The 22,837-nt window shown below is 35.5% G+C and overlaps 2 protein-coding genes across 2 annotated transcripts; both read left to right on the forward strand.

Annotated features, from left to right (window-relative positions):
• The first annotated feature begins 650 nt into the window (after nucleotides 1–650).
• On the forward strand, nucleotides 651–14,231 carry LOC141685388 (kinesin-like protein KIN-7F). The gene is made up of 15 exons (XM_074490491.1): nucleotides 651–1,044; nucleotides 1,215–1,347; nucleotides 1,432–1,845; nucleotides 2,513–2,602; nucleotides 2,700–2,800; nucleotides 2,908–3,021; nucleotides 3,096–3,177; nucleotides 3,248–3,315; nucleotides 3,393–3,458; nucleotides 3,547–3,671; nucleotides 4,504–4,840; nucleotides 5,459–5,563; nucleotides 5,645–6,478; nucleotides 7,152–7,435; nucleotides 13,728–14,231. Exons 3-15 carry the CDS (start codon nucleotides 1,608–1,610, stop codon nucleotides 14,053–14,055), a joined length of 2,772 nt encoding a protein of 923 aa, XP_074346592.1. The 5' UTR covers nucleotides 651–1,044; nucleotides 1,215–1,347; nucleotides 1,432–1,607; the 3' UTR covers nucleotides 14,056–14,231.
• Nucleotides 14,232–16,427: 2,196 nt separating this feature from the next.
• LOC141682906 (uncharacterized) lies at nucleotides 16,428–19,977 on the forward strand. The gene has a single exon (XM_074487591.1). The coding sequence runs from the start codon at nucleotides 16,497–16,499 to the stop codon at nucleotides 19,881–19,883; it is 3,387 nt and encodes a 1,128-aa protein (XP_074343692.1). The 5' UTR covers nucleotides 16,428–16,496; the 3' UTR covers nucleotides 19,884–19,977.
• Nucleotides 19,978–22,837: the final 2,860 nt, after the last annotated feature.

Raw genomic sequence — 22,837 nt, forward strand, 5'->3', positions numbered from 1 at the left:
GGGTGCATATAGAGGAACAAGTCAACAAAATGGACCCGGTGAATAACAATAATACCTCATTTTATATTCAAGTGATGGTTACTCTGTAGTTGTACTAAAAATAATAACTGAAACTTTTTGGTACCTGATAAAAGAATAGGAGATGTATCAATTGTATTTCAATTTGGTCTCAATTTGGTATCTATACCGTTTTTTCATAAAATTAAACTAGGTTAATTAATTTATGATATTGTCTAATTTGAAATTTTTGTTTTTCTCTTATATATTAGCAATAAAACAAACATCATATTGCAACTATCCGTGATAATATTATTTGAGATATTTTTACCTAAACTCAACACCATGATTTCCAGCGAAAAATAAAATATTCGAATTATAAAAAAATGTTAAAATAATTTATTTGGTACTAATCGTAAAAAATAATAAAATTAATATTTTTTTTGCTAGAACGCATAGCACGCGGGCAAAGGTCGTCAGCAGGAAATAGAGAATGAAAAGCAGAGGCACCGAAAATCCCTCCGTATTCACAGTTTTTTGCTAAGAATGGCCTTCTCTTTCCGTGGTTCCAGTTCACCTTCCCATAATTGCTTCATTCCTCCTGCTGCATCTTCACATTTCTCAGGTTTGCGTTCCTCAAGAGAAAAGACTCTGCCCTGAGACGTATTTAATAATCACAAGTATCCATATGTTCGTATAGTTGTACATGCTAGTTTGAGCTCCCTCACAACTATTTTAACTTAATATTTTTGTCAAATCATATGTTGCTTATTTTTTAGCATGCTGATTGATTCTTTTGTTTGTGTGAGATAAGCTTGTTAGATTGGGATGGATTGGCATCTCTACATTGTATCACTGCATTGATAAAAATCATGATTTGATAAGTAATTATACGCTTAGTTGCGCGTTGGATTTACTCTTATTTGCCGAGACGATTTTCAGAACATGCAACCATTAGATTCCAAGTACTATCGATATTCAAATTGGAGATAACTGGGAGTTATTATATGAAGAACAATCTCTATTTCTGAGTGCATGTCAATTCATGTATGTGTGTCTATGAATTTATAACCTAATTTGAGTATCTTACTTAATTTATTTCTTATTGAGTATTATGTGATTAAGTGTGAATTCTCAAAATTTTATTTAATATTATTTGTAATTTCTGAATCCATTTGTTTATATCATGTGATGATCGGAAGTGCTTAATCTTTCAGAACAGGATTTTGTTTCGCTACTGGAACTCAATATAGGTACCGAAACATATCCTCAAGCGTGAAGCAAAAGACAACATCCTTATAGATAGCTCGGCAGCAACACAATGACAACAATAATTGACAAGGGCTAAAGGTTTAGATGCTAAAACTTTCTATTTTCTAGATGACTCAAACAAGAATTAAATATTAGGGGGTAATAGCTGCCATGATTGCGCAGTGGTGGATTCTAGAATTGCAAGAGATTCCAATAGATTATTGGCATACTGCTTTCTTTTGAAGTTGGTTTCTCTTCCAATTGCGCAAGACAGAGACACCTAGCAGTTTCCAGTTTCCGTTTTTCTGGTTCATTAGATTTTCAGTTTCTTCCAAGTGCATTGATCCCAGACAAAAGTGATGGGATCATATAGGGATGACGAGTCAATATACTCGATGCAATCATTACAATCGGATTCGACAGCACTGTCAAGTGCACCTGGAGAGAAGATATTTGTAGCAGTAAGGTTGAGGCCTTTGAATGACAAAGAGACAGCAAGGAATGAAGCATCGGAATGGGAATGCATCAATAACAGTACAATTATGCATAATCATGGGTTGCCTGAAAAATCGATGTTACCAACTACCTACACTTTTGGTAAGAAGATAGCATAGCTCTATATTTAGCAAATTCTTGCACTTCAATTGTGCTTCATAGGTGAATTACACACCTCTGAAACACTGATGCCTGATGGGGACTATAAAACTAAAGAACTGGTTATGCTTCACGCTCTTTTAAGTTGCTCATTCTAACTTGGTCTGACATTTTGGATAATCTATATCTTGGAATGGTTGATCTCTTCCCAAGTATGTTAATTTTTGTAAAAAGCTAAAAATTAAATAGATAAGAACTTTTTTGGTATGATCCGAAAAAAATACATGGCCGTACAATATAAGATAGAAGAGCTTCTGTTGCTATTTGATTCATCCATCATAATGTACCAATGTATTAGTATTCTAGATTGTTTGCTGTTATGGTCAAGTACTGATATTTAATTAATCATGCAAACATGCCTGCACTGTGGCTTAAACCCTCAACCTCATATTACAAAGAGAACAGGGATATCCACTGGGCTAGGCCTGCTAGGCTAAGCCTTCCAGAAGTAGCATGATTCCTAAAAATATTGAAACCTTTTTTCTTGTTGTACTCATCCTCAACTTAATGTTTTGATTAGAAAAGCGGATGTTTGCTTTATAGTATTAAGTTTTTTTTATTCCTTTTTAATTACGTTGTTCTTTGCATTGATTAACATTTTGGTGAATAGACAAAGTATTTGCATCTGAGTGCTCCACGAAGCAGGTATATGAGGAGGGACTCAAAAATGTTGCTCTTTCAGTTGTCACTGGCATAAATAGTGAGAACTGTTCTTGTCTAGTTATTATTTTTTTATTTTTTTATTTATTTTCATTACTCTAAATTTTGCAATTCGACATCAACTTAATGTTTTCCAGCAAGTATTTTTGCATATGGGCAGACATGCAGCGGAAAGACATACACCATGCGTGGAATATCTGAATTTACTATGGTTGATATATTTGATCACATACGCGAGGTACTTGAATAATTGAACTTTTTTTGCACTACGATGTACATTATTGCTATCTTAAAGCTTATATTGCAGAGGCATTGTTGTTATATTCTACTTTTCGTACTTTTTAGCATGATGAAAGAGAATTTGTACTGAAGTTCTCTGCCATGGAAATATACAATGAATCAGTGAGAGACCTCCTTGGGTTGGATAGTACACCTCTTAGGCTCCTTGATGATCCAGAGGTGAAGACAGTGCTAGTTTTAAATGTAAATTAGGTAGTGGCCAGAAGCATCTAAGCCATCTCATCTTTCTGCAGAGGGGGACTGTTGTTGAAAAACTTACCGAGGTGACTTTGAGAGACTGGAGTCATCTGAAAGAGCTTCTGGCTGTATGTGAAGGTAATAGCATTCATGTATTTACTGGTTATACAAGGATGTGAATTTACACTCATGCCCTACCTTTTTGCAGCTGAAAGGCAAATTGGAGAGACCTCCTTAAATGCAACAAGCTCTAGGTCTCATCAGATTATACGCCTGGTATGCTGATTACTAAATGTAGTTACGATTGTTAGCTTTTGTGTATACCTCCTGACCATATAAATGGATGCCCGTAGACAGTGGAAAGCTATGCTCGTGAGTTTGCGAGTGCTGGTGATTTAAGCGCACTTGCAGCTTCCGTGGTATGTATATTTCTGATTAAAGGATTTTTTTTCTGTTGTTTTTTAATATGCCTATTGAATGAAGAACTAATAGCATAGTTGGTTTTAGAGTTTTATTGATCTTGCTGGAAGTGAACGTTCTTCTCAGACATCAGCCGCTGGATCACGACTGAAAGAAGGCAGCCACATAAATCGTAGTTTACTGACTCTAGGAACAGTAATCCGTAAATTAAGGTGGTTCTTTCCTTTTTCATTACTTTTTCTGTTTTGTTGTCTTCGTAATTAATTGCATTAAAGGTCCAGCAAACAATGTGTACCATTTACACTGAGACAGATACCCGGTTACACTCCATTGTAGCGTGAAGTAACATTTAAATCCTTTACAATACCTGATACTGGTTTCACTTTTATGTTCGGTCAAGAATCAGAATGCCTATAAGCTCATTTAATATTAATATTAGAACTGAGTGCAAATTGCCTCCCTGTGAACTTTTGCATCTGGAACATTGTTGAGTGATGGGACTGCTAATTTTAATTGTTTTCACCGGATAGCGCCCTGCTTAAATTTTAGACAAAATTTTATTTTCTATTGAGTGTTGCAATTAAATGAAACATATTTCTCAGAACCTTCAGAATTCCCCTTTATTACTTTGATTACATTTTAAGTTTACCTCCCTTGGCGCAATACCAAGCCAGGATTTTTTTTTTTGAAATGAAGTTAGTGGGACAAATATTTTAGATATCACTCATTACACCAAGTTATCATTTCTTTGTACGATAAATTACATTCATAGTAGGAAGGTTTAAACCAACTCTGCTTGTCAACGAATCAACAATCTATGGTACAGTTTCCTGCCGCAACTTTTACTTTTAACCAGAGTTCCCATGTCTTTTTTGTCTGCTAGTATCTCAATGAACTTCCCTTGTTCAGCTTCTAATCACTGGCAACTAAACGTGTATTCCTCTTTCAAGAAATCGGAGCTTATCTCTTCCCCTTTTGAATATAACAGTTACAGTATAGTGTATGATGTTACTAATGTCATATTATTGCTATCTGTGGGCGCAGTAATGGGAATAACAGGCATGTACCTTTCAGAGACTCCAAGCTGACACGCATATTGCAGAACACTCTAGGGGGGAATGCAAGAACTGCCATAATTTGTACTCTGAGCCCTGCACATAGTCATGCTGAGCAATCAAGAAACACTCTCTTGTTTGCTGCATCCGCCAAGAAGGTCAGTACTAATGCACAGGTCAATGTAGTGATGTCGGAGAAAGCTTTAGTAAAGCACTTGCAAAAAGAACTGTCCAGGTTGGAGAATGAATTGAAGAATGTAGCTTCAATATCTGCCCCTGGTGATGCTGCCTCATTACTAAGAGAGAAGGAGCTTCTCATTGAGAAGGTGATGAAACATATTTTTTATCTAACAGACAAATCAATAAAGATGTTCAGCATGACACTCTACTTCGGGCTAAATTCTCTCACCTCATCCAAAGACAGACATATGTGTATGTATTTAGCTAACGAAGTGAATAAGAAACAAACCTTTTAATACCGAACTGATAATTAAAAAGGATAGCTTTATAATAATACCATACAATTTTTTTAAATAAAAATTGGCAAGCCTGGGATGTATAAAAGTGACAAGATGGTCTTAGTATTTTTGAGTCTTTATATTAGGTAGGAAATTTATAAATAAATTTGGTCAGCTTTAAGTTGAAGTTTTCCTAATACCTAATCCAGTCATGGAAACCCTGTTAAATCAACTTTGAATCATAACATTATCATTATTGACACATGGGAATAGACTCTTCCCAAGATATATGCCACTATTTCATTAGTATTTTGTGATTTATATACAATGACCGTGTGACATGAAGACTTGATGTAACCAAGAAGTACTGGATTTTCTTTTAACAGTTTAACAGTTTCAAATGTGTGCTATGACACATAAACACATAAGTTGATGGTCATTTGAGGCCTTCCTCACCCTTCTTTTTAATTGATTTTATGTCACCAGATGGATACAGAGATTAGAGATTTAACTCGTCAACGTGATCTTGCCCAATCTCATATACAAGAAATACTACAGTCAACAAGTGACGATCAAGTTTCAAAGACTTGGGTAGGGAAAGTAATTTTATTTGAAATTTTGTTGATTAACTAATTTTGATTTTGATCTAATTAACTGTATATCTTAATGTAGATGACAGCAAATCATCTTTTAGATACTTCTGAGAATAGATTATGGCGATATGAAAACTCAACATCAGATTCATCTGAAGTTGTTGATCCTTGCCGCTTAGATGTTGCATCAAATAATCCTTATAACAGTGTCAATATTGTTCCACAACTTTCTTCCAATTCTGAGGCTCTTTTCTTGCAATCTGGCTCTCCAAATGAGTATATGAATAAATATTTTGGGCCTGATTTATCACGTGGCTGGGAGGAAATTGCTCAAAAAAATTATGACAGTTCCGAAGAGAGTTGCAAGGAGGTTCGCTGTGTTGAAGTAGAACTTAACAAGTACAAGAACTCAGAAACTGCCGTCTTACCATTACCACCCAATGGAGATGGAGATATAGGTCATGTTCATTTTGATCCTACTTCTGAAGCTCCGCAGCCAAAGAGTCAGGACAAGAAAGTGACGACTGATGACAGTTTTTTTGGCAGTAAACCTACAGAATCGACTTCTAGTTCATCTGACACCGATGCATCCAGCTCAAGAAACATCAGCAGTTGTAGAGAGAGCGATCTGGCTGTGTCTTCTTTTCCTGTGTATCAGAAATATGAGAAAGATACTACACCATACAATGAATATAAAGTAGCCTTCGTTGAAAAACAAGAGGAGCCAAAGCTTGATACTAGTAGTGGAAAGCTGCTGACAAAAGACTCCTCATATGAAAGTGATTCTGTAGATAATAGCAAACAGAATACCGAAATGGGACCCAATATTGAAACTGATAGCTTCCTAACTGGTGCCATGGAAAATAAGGAAGCTCTTAAACATAACTATGAAGTAAAATATGGAGAAAATACGGTGAGCGTCTCTTTCTTCTCACCCCCTCCCGTTAGTAAACTAAAAGATAGGTCTTACTTTGCTGACTGGAATATAAATTAATTTATTTCCAAAGATAATCTCATGTAGCTGCACTTGTATAGAACTATAACCAACTGGCCCGTGAATGAATTTTTTCTTTGATTGTCCCTTCTATATAGGCCAATGCACTTGCTAGATTTCTGTATATACTGCAGATTCTCCAACTGAAACCTGTACGCATATGTAAATAGTTTTATTATCGAGAGTCAGTGTCATAACTATTTTAAGTGTAAGAAAATATTTATCTCTTTTCTTTCCTATTTCCAGTTAAGGTAAATTTATAAAGCAAGTAGTTCAGAGTACTCTGGTTCATCATCTCCACAATGTGTCAATCATCCATACTTCAATGAACCACTCTGGCATAATGCGTAGTTAAGTTGAAGTTCTTTTCTCAGCAGGAAGATGCTATAACACCTTTCTCTGTCTATAGATATCATTTAAGTCGCATATAAGGGTAACATATTCTAAATCATTTGTAATTGTAATATAATCTAATATTATAAAGATAGATTCTCCCTTGCAACAACAATCTTTTTTTTTAAAAAAAGGAGCTTATTAATATTGCCTCATCATATCTTTCATTTATCCTGGACCGTTTTGTTTCCTGTGGCAGGTACAGGATGCTGAAACAAACAAATATGAGTTAATGAAGATTGTTAAATGCAGCAATGGGTCGCGAAAATGTTATAGTCCAGAAAACCAATCTTCTGACTGGAAGCTAGAATTTGAGAGGCAGAGGAAACAAGTAATTCAACTTTGGGACGCATGTTACATACCATTAGTTCATAGATCCTTCTTTTTCCTTATATTTCAAGGTGACCCATCAGACTCTGTTTACATGGAGGTAGAATACAGACGATTGTCCTTCCTGATGCAGACGACCTCTCGAGGAACAAGGTACTTCATCTCATGGACATTTTAGACTTTCACTTCACTTCTGCATGCCAAAACATGTATTTCATATTTCCATGCTTATATAATAAATAATCTATATATTTTACAATATAATAGAAGTAATTCTTTATTAAAAAAAGTGGCTCTTACATATGATTTCTAGTCCAGGAACACTTTAGTTGGGCCTTCACCTCCGTGCATTATATATGATCCTATTAAAAGATGGGTCCGTATCCCCGTCGAACGTTTGTTGTACACATTGATTGGTGTAAAACTAGGGTTTATAGTGTGATTGCAGGGACGTAAAACGGTCATTTATCACGGTACAGTGTTACCACAATCCTATGTGTGGTCCTTGTGGACCATCTTCCTTTAAAGATGGGCCTTTCAATACAATAAAAATATATATGACCTATAGGCTATAGTTGCCACACCTGATATTTGCAAGTACTTGATATAAATTTGAAACTCATTTATAAGATAAAAATAAATTAAGAACCTTATTCAGAGAACTAGAAAACATTGTGGTCTTATTCATGTTCATATTCATGTTCATCTCTGTCTATAAAAAAGTTAGATCTATCATCTTCTAATTATTCAAAAAGTTCTTTGCTTCGCACTAATGCCTCATTTGACCCATGTGACCATATATGTGACAAGGATGTGCGGAAATTCTTATATTTTCCGATGAAAATGTTTACAACAAGCTCATATATTTATAGGTACAGCTGAGCTAATTAGAGCCACAAATCAGCTAGTAGATCTCACTAAATCAGCCTGGAAATCAGCCTACAGAATCCTTTATTATCAGTCTATCATATCCCATAATATCAGCCTAAGTTAAGCCTAATAATACAGCTAGTACAAGTCATAGATTTACGGCTAATAATTAACAACTAATTACATACTAATCAGCTAGTAAATAACACCTATAATACACGAGAATGATGATTATATTGACACCCTCCCTCAAATTGATGCCGGTAAATCTAGCAGCATCAATTTGCCATGTGTCGTTGACGTGTCAAAACTTTTGTGAATACATCAGCTGTTTGAAGATTAGTACGAACATGAGGAAGTTCATTAACACCACGAGTAGATGCATCTCTAATATAATGACAATGAACTTCGATGTGTTTCGTTTGTTCATGATATACTGGATTGGAAGCAATCTGAATGCCACTTTTATTATCACCATAGAGTGGAATAGGATTAATTTGAAAAGCTCCAAGCTCGAAAAGAAGCCCACGCAACCATACAATTTCTGAACAAGTCGCAGACATGGCTCTATATTCAGCCTCGGTGGAAGATTTTGAGACATGATCTTGCTTTTTACACTTCCAGGAGATCAAGGCATCTCTGAGGAAAGTACACCATCCGGTTGTAGATCTTCTAGTATCCGGACATCCAGCCCAATCAGCATCACTATATGATCATAATTTTTTGGAAAAAATAGACCACGTGTAGATGACCCAATTAAATAGCGAATGATATGCTTCACTACAACAAGATGAAGATGTCGAGGTGATTGCATAAATTTGCTAACTATATGGACATCATATGAGATATCAGGCTTGGTAATAGTTAGATAGATAAGGCTACCAACCAATTGTATATATAAATAAGGATTAGACAAAAGCTCCCCTTCATCTTTTTGATATTTAACATTCACTTACATTGGTGTATCAACAGCAGAAGCCTCCTTTGAACCAGCCAACTCAATAAGATCTTTGACATATTTATGTTGATTTAAGAATACACCTCGGTCTCGAGAATGAAGTTCTAAACCCAAAAAATATTAAAGATCCCCAAGATCCTTCATTTGAAACGTACGATGCAACATATTTTTAAGTTTTGATATGAGCATAGTGTCACTACTTGTGATGATTATATCATCTACATAGACTAGAAGAAAGACCACACCTCAGGTGTCTTATGAAAGAAGAGAGATGAATCATATTGGCTTTGTGTAAAAGAGAAGTTGACGAGAGTACTTCAAACCATTCTCGAGGAGACTGTCTCAACCCATACAAAGTGCGCCTTAACATGCAAACTTTATTTGGACCTATCCATGCCATACCATGTGGAAGTTTCATGTAAATTTCCTCTTAAAGATCCCTATTTAAGAAAACATTTTTGACATCCATCTGATGTAAAGGCCAAGGTTTAGAGGAAGCAACAGCAAGAATGGTTCTTACGGTGGTCATTTAGCCACTGGTGCAAATGTCTCTTCATAGTTGACACCATATTCTTGTTTATTTCTAAGTGCAACCAATCGAGTTTTGTATCGATCTAGTGAGCCATCAGATCTCAGTTTCACACTATAAACCCATTTACTACCAATTGGCTTGACTTTGGAGGCAAGGGAAGAATGTCCCAAGTATGATTTCCTGCAAGAGTTTGAAGTTTTGTCTCCATTTCTTGTTGCCAACACTCATGTTCCATTGCCTGTTTATAACAAGTGGGAATAGAGATGGGAGATAAAGTACTGGACATGGCTACTGGATCTGTAAAACCATACATGTCGGGAGGTATTGAATTTCTAGAGCTTCTCCGAACAGGAGGTGGATCATTGGAAGTAACAGGATCAGGTACGTCCGAAAGAGTCGTAAAAGCCATAGTGGGAGACGTGCGTCTATTATAAATAGGACCTGGTTTAAATCTCTGTGTTGGGCTTGATGACTCGGGAAAATGAGGCAATATAGCTAGTGATGAGAGTTGGGAAGTCATTTGTGTGCTAAAAATGGATGATTTTTAAAGAAAATTACATTTCTAGACACGAATTCGACAGGTATTAGGATCATAGCAAAGAAAGCCTTTTTGGGTCCCACCGTATCCTAAGAAAGCACTCTTGATAGATTGTGCAGTAAGTTTATTCCTTTCATGTGGCTGAAGATGAACAAAACAAACACATCAGAAAATATGAAGATTAGAATAATATGGTTCATCTTTATATAAATGAAGGTAGGGAGATTCATTCTTTAAGATGGGAGTCGATAATCTGTTTATCAAATAAATAGTAGTAGACAGGGCTTCACACCAAAATTGAGATGGAACACAAGACTCAATGAGGAGAATTCGAACAACATCAAGAAGATGATGATTCATTCTCTCAGTCACACCATTTTGTTGTTTTGTTGTGGAGTTGATGGACAAGATCGTTGTGATATAATCCCGTGATTTTGAAGGAATGATTGAAATTCATTTAATGTATATTCACCATCTGAATCAGATTGCAAAATTCTAATTTTTGCAGAAAATTGTGTTTTGATTAAAGCATGGAAAGTTTTTAATGCATTAAAGACCTCGCTTTTATATCGAAGAAAATATACCCAAGTATAACGAGAGAAATCGTCAATGAAAGTTACAAAACACTTGTAATGTTCATGAGATATTACTGGTGAAATACCCCATACATCAGTATGCACAAATTCGAAAGTTTTGGTGGTGTGAGATTTATGTAATGGAAAAGGATGTGTTTTGCTTTTACCAAGTTTGCAAGATGCATAATGAATATTGTCTTTATTCGAAGAATTCAAAGATTTATCCCAAGCAAACCAGATTTAAGTACGATACTAAGAACATGAGAATTTGGATGTCCTAACCGTTTATGCCACACATGATTATTACAATCAACGGAATTACAAGAAACATATTTTGACACTATAGAAGGTGATGGGAATAAAGGAAAGAGACGCCCCACTTTAGGCCCCTTCACGATCATTTTCCCCGACACTTGATCCTACACAAAACAACCAGAATTTGAAAATTGAACCGTACAATTGTTATCAACTAACTGGCCAACAAATATAAGATTAGTAGACAACTTTGGGGACACAAAACTGTATTCAAAGAGGATGAAATATCACCAACAACATTTATAGTTAAAGAGTTACCATCAACGGTTTGAATATGAAGAACTCCTTTATACTTTTGAACATTATTTACGGGTAATGTTGTGCGAGTCATGTGAATTGAAGCAGCGGAATCAAAATACCAAGGCTTATGAGCAGGGTTTTTGTTACCTGAAATTCCTAAAGTTGAAAATGCATTAACTATCATCTGCTGGATCATTTCAGGAGTAACAGAGGACTGACCAAAGTTAGAAGCATTTGAGAGTCCAACTGAGACATTGTAGGCAGTTTCAGATTTCCTTGGTGACCGGATTGGACAATCTTTAATGATTTGCCCTGTTTTCTTGTAATAATTACAGAACGTTTTAGTGCAATTAGTAGCAACATGTCCAAATCCTTTGCAACTGTAGCATTGGAATTTACTCATATCTCTTCCACCCTTATGCTTTCCTTGGGCAGCATATGCAACAGGAATCGGAAAATAGTTTTGTGCTTTGTGATCGATGAAAGTTTGTGTCACGAGCCGATGTTCTTCCCGAAAAAGCTCACCTATGCAAGTATCAATTGAAGGAACTGGATTCCTATTCAATAAATTGGACCTCACTGGTTCAAAATCTTCCCGTAGTTTCATTAAAATTGATCACGTTTGTTTGTCTCATGTACACTTTGGACAACAGCTAGTCCTTCAGCAGGAAAACTCTCATACAAAATATTAGTGTATTCATTGCATTGCATACATTCTCAAAAGAAGAATAAAACTCTTGAATCGTCAAGCTTCCTTGACTGAGTTGTCCCAACTCAAGCTCTAGTTGAAAACGTCGGGCAGCGTTGCTTTGATTGTAAACTTTCTTCAAGTAACCCCATATTTCTAGAAGTCTTGAAAGGCCTGAGATTGAGAATCATGGAGGGTTGCATACTCTCAAGAATCTAAGACATAAATTGAGCATCCTTCACCTTCCACTTTGCATGTCCCTCCTTTTCTTTGGAGTCGGGTGTATAAACCATTTCATCAACATAACCCCATAATTCTTTTCCCTTGACAAGAATTTCAAATTGGAAAGACCAAGCAGAGTAGTTATTCCCATTAAAATGAACAAGAAAGTTGTTAGATTGTTCCAATGACATGATTTGAGAAGAAACAAGAACCAAGAGATGAATTCCAAGAAGATCAGACTAAAACAAAAAACACTGATTATGAAGCGAGACAAGAAATTCAGAAGCATATTTTAAATAATCAGCTCTAATACCATGACAAAGATGCGTGAAAATGCTTATATTTTCCAATGAAAATGTTTATAACAAGCTCCTATATTTATAGGTACAGCTGAGCTAATTAAAGCCACAAATCAGTTAGCAGATCCTACTAAATCTGCATGGAAATCAGGCTACAGAATCCCCAATTATCAGCCTATAATATCCCATAATATCAGCCTAAGTTAAGACTAATACAGCTGGTATAAGTCAGATATTTACAGCTAATAATTAACAGCTAATTACATACTAATCAGCTAGTAAATAACACCTATAATACACGTGAATGATGATTATCTTGATAATATGAAGTACTATGAGATAAAATGAACTAAGATTTGTTAGAAAAAATATATAAAAACACTAATATGATTAGGAATCAGCATTGACTTTAACACACCTCGTGGCGCCCAAACCCAGACATATACATCATGGAGTGGAGAAGAGAGAAGGATGAATTTTTCCTCCAAGCAGTTTAGTCAGCGTAGCCAACATCATAACTAATATTATTTTTTTTTCTTCTCTTGTACTCTTAGCATCCTTGTTATCAATATTTGCCCTGATGGTTGGCAACCAAATTTGCTAAAATATTCATGCATCATGTATATTTAAAACTAGATAGAAGTTATAGGTATTTGCCGCAGATATTTGTATTTTTGCCATTTTGGGAGGGTGCCGAAAGGTGCCAAAAGTTGCCTACTTTGGTTGGCACCCCTTAGCCTCCAATGGGTAGCCAACAAGAGTGCCATGCCATATCATGCTACATGGCATTTTGGCACCCTCGTTGGAGATGCTCTAAATTGATTACTAAAAAGAACATTTTTCTAGTATATCCTTGTAAAATAGAAACCTCATCGAGTGTGAAAATTGATGTTTCATGTTCAAGCCATCTTTCCGGCCCCAATATTCTCACAAGCAGTCACTGATCATATCTCAATTTTATAAATTGTCAATTCTGTCTCTATTACCTGCAGGTTAAGATTAAAATAAATATGTGAGTTTACTATTTATTGTAGTTTTTAAATAAGTTTGTCATCATTTGTTATCCATTAATAAATTCAAATATCATTTTACTCCAATTTGTCTCGGATGTTCCTACCAATCTAGCATTAAAGAATGACATAAAATATTTCCTAGCTTATTCTTGCTTATGACATGGAATTCTTGATTTCGTACTCTTGGATGCACAGTTCAGGAGCTATTGAGCGGGAGAGAGATATGTTGAGCAAACAAATTTCAAAGAAGTATAGAACAAAGCAAAGAGAGGTTTTGTATGAGAAATGGGGCATCGAGTTGAATTCGAAGAAGAGGAGGAAACAACTGTCCCGTAAATTATGGAAGGACACAGAGGACATGGAACATATCAAGGCGAGTGCTGCACTTGTTGCAAAACTAGTTGGAGAGCCAAGCCAAGCTCCCAGGGAAACATTTGGACTTACCTTCTCGCCCCAACATGCCTCCTTTACCATTCCTTCTATACGTAAAAGCAGTTGTTCGCCTTATTGCGTCACAAACTAGCCAGAAATCTCCACTTTCATGATTTTTCATTCACTTGGCTACATTTCTTAATCGTAAAATCTTAGTTGTAGACGCAAGCTTCTAACAAATTAAATGTATGTAAACTTATCAAGTTATAATATTTTCGCACATTGCGAAATAGCGATGAAGTGTATGTATGTTGTTAGAATCCCTCCTTCCCCACTTATTATTAACATTTTCTTATGCCCCTTCAATTATAAACATTTTTCTATTTTAACATATTTTCCTTCACTAATTTCAGCGGAGACACTCACCTTTCTTTTACCAACTTGGTGGAATGGGGAGAGTATTATTTGGCGGTTTTACTGACAATTAGAATGTGCAAACAAGGATCTATATATATTCAAGGGCCGGGACATAACAATCGGGGTCCTGTACGAAATAAAAAATAAGGTCCATAATTTTTATTTTAATATAAATTTAAAGGAGATATAATATGACAAATAAAATGAACTATCAAAATATGTAAACAAAAAATATATTCCAAAAATTCATTTAAAATTAGAGGTTATTCTCTCCTATTAATAGAGATTCTTCTCGCATATTTGTAATAAAGTCATCTAAAACATATTTAACGTCCACTTTATGTAAAAGTCCACTTTCGATTACTATCAAAGTAAATGTATTTAGAATTTATTGTGAAATTGTTGTTCGTAAATATATATAAGTCTTCAAAATTTGGTGGGGCTGTATTTTCGGTGGTCATGTGCTATGACGCACCCCGCGCTCCCAGCACCCTTTGCTCAAGAAGTTACCAATGTGATCATATTTGTTTTTGACAGTAGGGCTGTCAAACGGATAATTCGGTTCCGTATCCGCATCCACAATCATCGGATTCGAATACGGATAATATCCGCTTTATTTCGGATACGAATAATATCCGTTTTTTCTCGGATACGAATGCGGATATTTCGGACGAATATCGGATTTTTTGAATTTTTTGTTGCCCTTACCGTTTTGACGATGATTAGAGAACATTTTCTATTATTAAATACAAATAATCTATTTATATATATATATATAAAGTATGTGTACAATTATATAAAATTTGTATAAACGTGGTATTTAATACATTTACACATAATATAAACTAAAAAAATAAATTTAAAATTATATATAATTATATATTTATATACTTTAAATATTATATATGTATTTAGTTTCAGATTCGAATATCACGAATTCGGATACGGATAATATCCGCTTTTTCTCGGATACGGATATTATCCATTTTTTCTCGAATACGGATACGGATTTTTCGGATGAACATCGGATTTTTCAAATTTTTTTAACAGACATATTTGACATTTGACAGGAGTAAATTATTTTTCGAACTTAGTATAAAAGACTTTGAACAATTTCTCATACGCATTAACTGAGCCACCAACTTGGTCTTAAAGATGAAACGAAGAAAGTGAGGAAATGTATGTAAAGAAACTTGATTGAAGTTCACGAATTGGAAATGACAAAATAAAAGAAAGACTAACTTGTACGTGACCCATTATAAGTATAAATGTCTCCATCCCCTTGGACTTTGAATAGAAAACACTTTTCTTGGGAGCTAATAATAAGAATCTTTGGATTTTAAAATTGCCTCTCTTTTCCATTTTTTGTTTTCCTCTTTAAATGTGTATTGGGAAGACAAACGGAGACCGTGAACAGTTCCTACGTATCCAATGTCTTTAACGAAAGCTCAAACACATCATCTTAAAACGTATCTTACACCTTTAAAGTAATTATTGAACAATTAAGATTTTGGATTTTAATTGACATGTAAAGAGAAGTTTGATATGATCTCTTAAGAGAACAGTTATTAACTATTCCCATGGTCCCTTCCAATTGTTTACATTTCTGAGAAACTGTCCGACACGTATTTTAAGGTACATAAAAAATATAGTTATGTAACTTATTTTTATAATTTTTTTTCTAAATAAAAATTAAATGTTTTAATTTTTATTCAAAAAAATAAAATTGTAAAAAAAATTACAGAACTATACTTTATATGCACCTTAAAATGCGTGTCAGACATTTTCTAAAAATTGTAAACAATTGAAAGGGACCGAGGGAGTACTAATTAACTTATTACATTTCGAAGAGTTCTAAAAACTAGTTTAACAAAATAACTTATTTTTGGCGAGTATTCTATGAGTTCGTGTTGAGTAACCTTGCTCTCATATAATATGGAAACCGTTTCATTTAAAATCTTAAAATATCGATGAGTAGATATTAGCACTGTACTATCACATAATAGTTTGATATTTTATTGTTTACCATATAATATACATTATTTACATGTGAACCAACAAATAATATTGTTTGTCATTCTTATATAATATCCTTGACGTAGTGTTTCTGTGTTTCTGCTAAAAAAATCATCAGTCCCCAGTTTTACAAACCCCACTCTTCATTACCGCCAATCTATGCCAACGGCTAGTTTTCTCTCGGTCGCAACCTTGCTACTATGTTCCACCACCGTCCTCCTCGCTTTCAATAACGCAACCGAAATCGAATCATTACTAGACTTGAAAACCAACCTGGACGATCCATATGGTGCATTGGCCGGCTGGAACTCATCAACTCCACTAGCTCCATGCGACTGGCGAGGCATCCAATGCTTCCAAGGCCGAGTTTACCAACTTAACTTGCCCCGTCTTCGCCTTTCGGGACATCTCACTCATCAGCTAGCTAATTTACAACAACTCCGCAGACTAAACCTTCATAGTAACTTACTCGGTTCATTTATTCCTATTTCGGTCTCTAGACTTTCCCTTCTTCGAGCAGTTTACCTTCACAATAATGCATTTACCGGTGAATTACCAACGATGATTTTTCGTCTTACAAATCTCCAGGTATTAAATGTTGCTAACAATTCACTTACTGGAAAAGTCCCTGGTGACTTGCCTGCACAGCTGCGGTATTTAGACCTGTCGTCAAACAAATTATCTGGTGATATTCCATCCAATTTTTCGGCCTTGTTGAAGCTACAGTTTATTAATTTGTCATTCAATCAATTTTCGGGTGTGATTCCAGCGAGTATTGGAGACTTAACAGAGCTACAATATTTATATCTTGACTCGAATAGTCTCTATGGTACTCTTCCTTCAGCAATTTCTAATTGTTCATCACTGGTGTATTTCAGCGCTGGAGATAATTTGCTCCGAGGACTTATTCCTGCTAGTATTGGTTTACTTCCGAAACTTCAGGTGGTATCGTTTACGAGTAATCAGCTCTCAGGTATTGTACCTGCATCTCTTATATGTAATGTTTCTCAGAATAGTTCATCAATTAGAATATTGCAATTAGGATTTAATAAATTTACGGGAGTTTCTCAGCCATCGAATGAGCCCTGTTTTAGTATTTTACAAGTTTTTGATCTTCATGAGAATAACATTGATGGTGTATTTCCTTATTGGTTTACAACGTTAAGTACACTTAAGATTTTAGATGTTTCGGGAAATTTATTTTCTGGCGGTTTGTTTGATGAGATTGGAAAGTTGTCGAGTTTGGAGGAGTTTAGAGTTGCAAATAATTCGTTGACTGGTGAAATTCCTAATGGTATTGGAGATTGTAGATTGTTGAGGGTTCTTGATTTGGAAGGGAATAGTTTTTCGGGTTTGATTCCTGATTTTTTTGGGGACTTGAAGAGGTTAACAACACTTTCTCTTGGAAGGAATAGGTTTACTGGTTTGGTTCCAAGAAGTCTAGCAAGTCTTGATGAGCTGGAGTTGTTGGATTTAAGTGAGAATAAATTAACTGGAAAGTGGCCAGAAGAAGTATGGCAACTTAGAAACTTGACTACTTTGAGGTTGAGTCATAATGATTTTTCGGGTGCTGTTCTAATTGGTTTTGGAAATCTTAAAGTTCTCATGGTTTTGAATATGAGTGGCTGTGGCTTTTCGGGGCAAGTTCCAGCCAGTATTGGAAATTTGGTTAATCTCAAAACTCTTGATTTGAGTAAGCAAAATTTATCTGGGAAATTGCCAGATGAACTATTTGGGTTGCCAAGTTTACAAGTTGTGGCTTTGGAGGAGAACAAGTTATCTGGAGACATTCCTGAAGGTTTTAGCAGTTTGTCAAGTTTGCAGATTTTGAATTTGTCATCAAATGGGTTTACAGGAAGGATTCCTGCTGAGTATGGATTTCTTCATTCTCTGATGGTTCTATCATTGTCTGAAAATCATATCAGTGGCCTAATTCCAGTGGATTTGGGTAACTGTTATAGTCTTGAAGCATTGGAGCTTCGCGGAAACAGTGTGACAGGCCATATTCCAGATGAATTTTCTAACTTATCTCATCTGAGGGATCTGGATTTGGGTCAAAACGCACTGACTGGTGAAATCCCAGTAGCGATAGCTAATTGTGTATCCCTTAGTTCTTTGTTGTTGGATGAAAATAAAATTTCAGGTCAGATACCAGACTCATTGTCAAGGTTATTAAACCTTACAGAGCTGGATCTTTCTTCAAATAATCTTACTGGAGATATTCCTAGAGATCTTTGGCTTATCCCTAGTTTAAAACAATTAAATTTGTCAAATAATAATCTTGAGGGTGAAATTCCACAGGGATTAGGTTCAAAGTTTAATGATCCTTCTGTCTTTGAAAAGAACAAAAGATTATGTGGGAAGCCACTGCACAAAAAATGCAAGAATGCAAGAAGGAAAACGAGGAAGAAGTTGATTTTACTAATCATTGTGATTTCAGTAGGGGCACTCATTCTGACATTATGTTGCTGTGGGTATATAATTGGTCTTTTGCTGTGGCGCAAGAAGTTGAGAGCAGGGCTTACTGGCGAGAAGAAGAGCCCAGCACGTGGAAGCTTAGGAACTGAAGGGGGGCGTGGCAGTGGGGAAAATGGAGGTCCAAAATTGACAATGTTTAATACCAAAATAACATATGCAGAAACACTTGAAGCAACTAGGCAGTTTGACGAGGAGAATGTATTAAGCAGAGGAAAGTATGGACTTGTGTATAAAGGCACATATATTGATGGAACAGCTCTTGCAATTCGTCGCCTTCCAGATACATCTCTAGATGAAGGTACATTCCGCAAAGAAGCTGAATATCTAGGCAAAGTTAAGCATCGAAATTTAACAGTTTTACGCGGATATTACATTGATGCACCAGATTCTCGTCTGCTTGTCTATGACTACATGCCTAATGGAAACTTAGCAACTCTCCTTCAAGAGGCATCTCATCAAGATGGTCATGTGCTCAACTGGCCAATGCGCCACCTGATTGCTCTTGGCATTGCCCGAGGTCTAGCATTCCTGCATTCCAGTTCAATGGTTCACGGAGATATCAAGCCACAGAATGTGCTATTTGATGCAGATTTTGAAGCGCATCTTTCTGATTATGGGCTAGACAAACTAGCCTTGGCACCAACTGCAGAAGCTTCCTCATCTTCCACTCCAATTGGAACACTAGGTTACGTATCACCTGAAGCAATATTAACTCGCCAAGCAAGTAAAGAGTCTGATGTTTACAGTTTTGGGATTGTGTTGTTGGAGATATTAACAGGAAGGAAACCAGTGATGTTTACAGAAGATGAGAACATTGTGAAGTGGGTGAAAAATCAGCTACAAAGGGGGCAAATTTCAGAACTTTTGGAGCCTGGATTACTCGAGCTCGATCCTGAATCATCAGAATGGGAAGAATTCATGCTAGGATTAAAAGTTGGGCTGCTTTGCACAACAGCAGATCCTCTTGAAAGGCCGTCAATGACAGATGTGGTTTTCATGCTTGAAGGCTGTCGTGTCGGACCCGACATTCCATCACCAGCTGATCCATCATCTACTTCCCCTCTTTGAGAATTCTAATCCAAAAAATATAACGATGTTCAGTGAGATCCTAAGCTATTCATTAATCATTCTTTTTTCTCCAAAGTATAATCTTTGCACCTACTTACTATCTTTATCGCAAAAATGAAAATTTGAATCACATTTTTTTAACGTTTTATAGTAATCATACATGATCTACTGGCACAACATCATCATTTAACGTTTAACTGATATTTTGAGAACTCTAACATTTTTTTATGTTAATCCAACTCCTCTACATTATACACGAGTATAACTCCAATGGAATGAAGTCAGATATACATATGGTTTCCCGGTAGCCGTTAATCTCAACGTACTGGAAATGTACGGAGCTATTATTGTACAAATAAATTACCCAAATTAGGATAGCTGCCCGAAAGATAATATAGTATACAATCTTTTGGTCCACTTACAACGTTACCCTCTCCCTACCAAAATACAAGTCTCTTTGATTTTTTACGCGTATTTTAAGATAAATAAAAATGATAACTTCAGAAATCATTTTTTAAATTTTATTTTTTTAAATAAAAGTGCATCTTAAATTTTAATTCAAGAAGAGAAATTTTGGAAAAAATATATGGAACTATGACTTATATACACTTTAACATACGCGTAATAAGTCAAAAAAACTTATATTTTGAGATAAATGTAGTATTTAGTTTGACGGTGGTACCCACCACTTCAATTTTTAACGAGGGCGAATTTTCAGTGTCACAGAGCAACTGCAGGGTCTGCAATAATCTCATAAACTGATATGCAGATAGTCAGAAATAGGTCATGTTTATGTAGCAGAGCAGACATGCTGAGATAGACGGGAGAGTCTTTTAAACACTGTCACTCTGCACGTATAAAGGAGTTGATTTGTGCACACCCTCCATAGGTGCGGAAGGGCTTAGCTCTATTTTATGGAGAAACGAAGAAGCTGGGTTGATACATGGGTGTCGAATTTCCAGGGGTGCACCAATGATCTCAAATTTATTATTTGTAGACGACTGCTACTTATTTTCAGAGATATGAAGGCAGAGGCTCAGACTATAAAGCGAATAATACATAGATATGCTAATATCTCTGGGCAACTAATTAATTATGATAAATCTGCATTCTCAACAAACACAAGAGCTGAAACTCATATTGAAGTGTGTACTGAATTGGAGGTGCAACAGAAGCGCACCCACCCAGATAAGCGTTTGGGTATGCCAATGAGGATTGGAGCTAATAAAACGGATGTATTTGAATTGTTGGTGGGCAAAGTTGAACAAAAGTTGCAAGCTTGGAAGATGCAGAATATTTTGAAGGCGGACAAAGTCACACTGTTAAAAACTGCAGCTCAATCCATCCCCAATTTTTGGATGAGTTTACTACTGGTGCCAGTGGAGATTTGTACCGAGATCGAAACAAAAATGAATGGGTATTGGTGGGGTGGAGGAGGTGAACATATGGGAATTAGATGAATAAAATGGGATATATTGTGTGATGTCAAGGAGGAGGGAGATTAGGTTTTCGTAGACTGCAAGAATTTAATGTTGTCATGTTAGCACAACAAGCATGTCATTTGATTAATAATGCTAATCCGCTTGTTTACAAATTTGATTAAGACTCGTTATTATGTGGATGCTGATTTTCTGGACGCTGGTTTGGGTGTGAACCCAAGTTTTATGTGACGGAGTATTATGGCATCACAAGAGATTGCTAAGCAACATTGCAGAAGGAAGTTTGGTGACGGCATGAGTAGTAGAGTTTGGCAGTTTCCCTGATTACCATGTAGTAAGAACGGGTTTCCTACAACTGTACCTTGCGAAGAAATAAGGGATATTGTGGTCCATAATTTGATGAGTGAAGATCATAGATTGTGGGATAGCATTGATCGAGCAGATTCTCGTATTAGGGTTAATTATCAAGTATGTCATTTACTGAGTATAAATGTATAAAGTGAGTTACTGATTACAAAACTGACTCAAACTAGTCATTCATTCGAAAATTTGTATCAAAAATATCATTCTATCATTAGTCAAAATTTTTAAAAGTATTATATATTGAGTTTCGCACATTTTTTATGAATATCCAAATGAAAGATTTTGGGTTCTAGTATTTTAGATAATATTTTTAGATTTTTAAAAATTTATCTACTATATATTTTTAATTAAATCAAATAAAACAATCAAATAATTAAAAATAAATAGTTGATAAAATTTTAAATATCAAACAATATTACCTATGATAGTAGAACTAATAACCTTTTATTTAGATATAATATAATTCATAACAAATGTGACTTTTAAGAATTTCGACTAAGATACAGTAATATTTTTTAAACAAATTTTTAAATGAGTGACTCAGTAAATTTTGTAATCAGTGACTCACTTGATACATTTGGATGCAGTGATCTATTTGATAGTGGCACTGGTCATTGGATGATAAAGGTGTGTTTACTGTCAAAAGTTGTTACAGAAACAGTCGAGACGAAAATACAAATATTGAAGGTGGTTTCTGGAAGCAATTACGGGGACTTGAATTTTCTGGTAAGATCGTTAATTTATCGTGGAGGGCCCTGTAAAAACGTATTACATACAGCGTCAGAGCTCATTAAAAAACAGGTGAATATGGACATGTTGTGTCCCTGGTACCATTTATTAGGGCTGTACAAATAAATTGCTCAACCGCATCTAACCGCTCAACCGCTCGCAATCGAACCGCATTTGTGGATAATCGCGAAATGCGGGTTGGTTGTGGATTTAAATTTTAAAAACCGCTCATTTGCGGTTTGTATGCGGTTTTAAATTCTTAAAAATCGTAAAATCGCAACCGCAACCACAACCGCAACTCGCAACATATATTTATAATACAATATATTTCCAAAAATGTAGTTGATATCATATAAATTAATAAGTATACACATTTATCAACTAATCTTAGGTTAATGTTAAGACTTCATTCATCAAATTCAC

This window comes from Apium graveolens, chromosome 9 (genome assembly GCF_009905375.1).
Source record: "Apium graveolens cultivar Ventura chromosome 9, ASM990537v1, whole genome shotgun sequence".
In the NCBI taxonomy this organism is placed as follows: Eukaryota; Viridiplantae; Streptophyta; class Magnoliopsida; order Apiales; family Apiaceae; genus Apium; species Apium graveolens.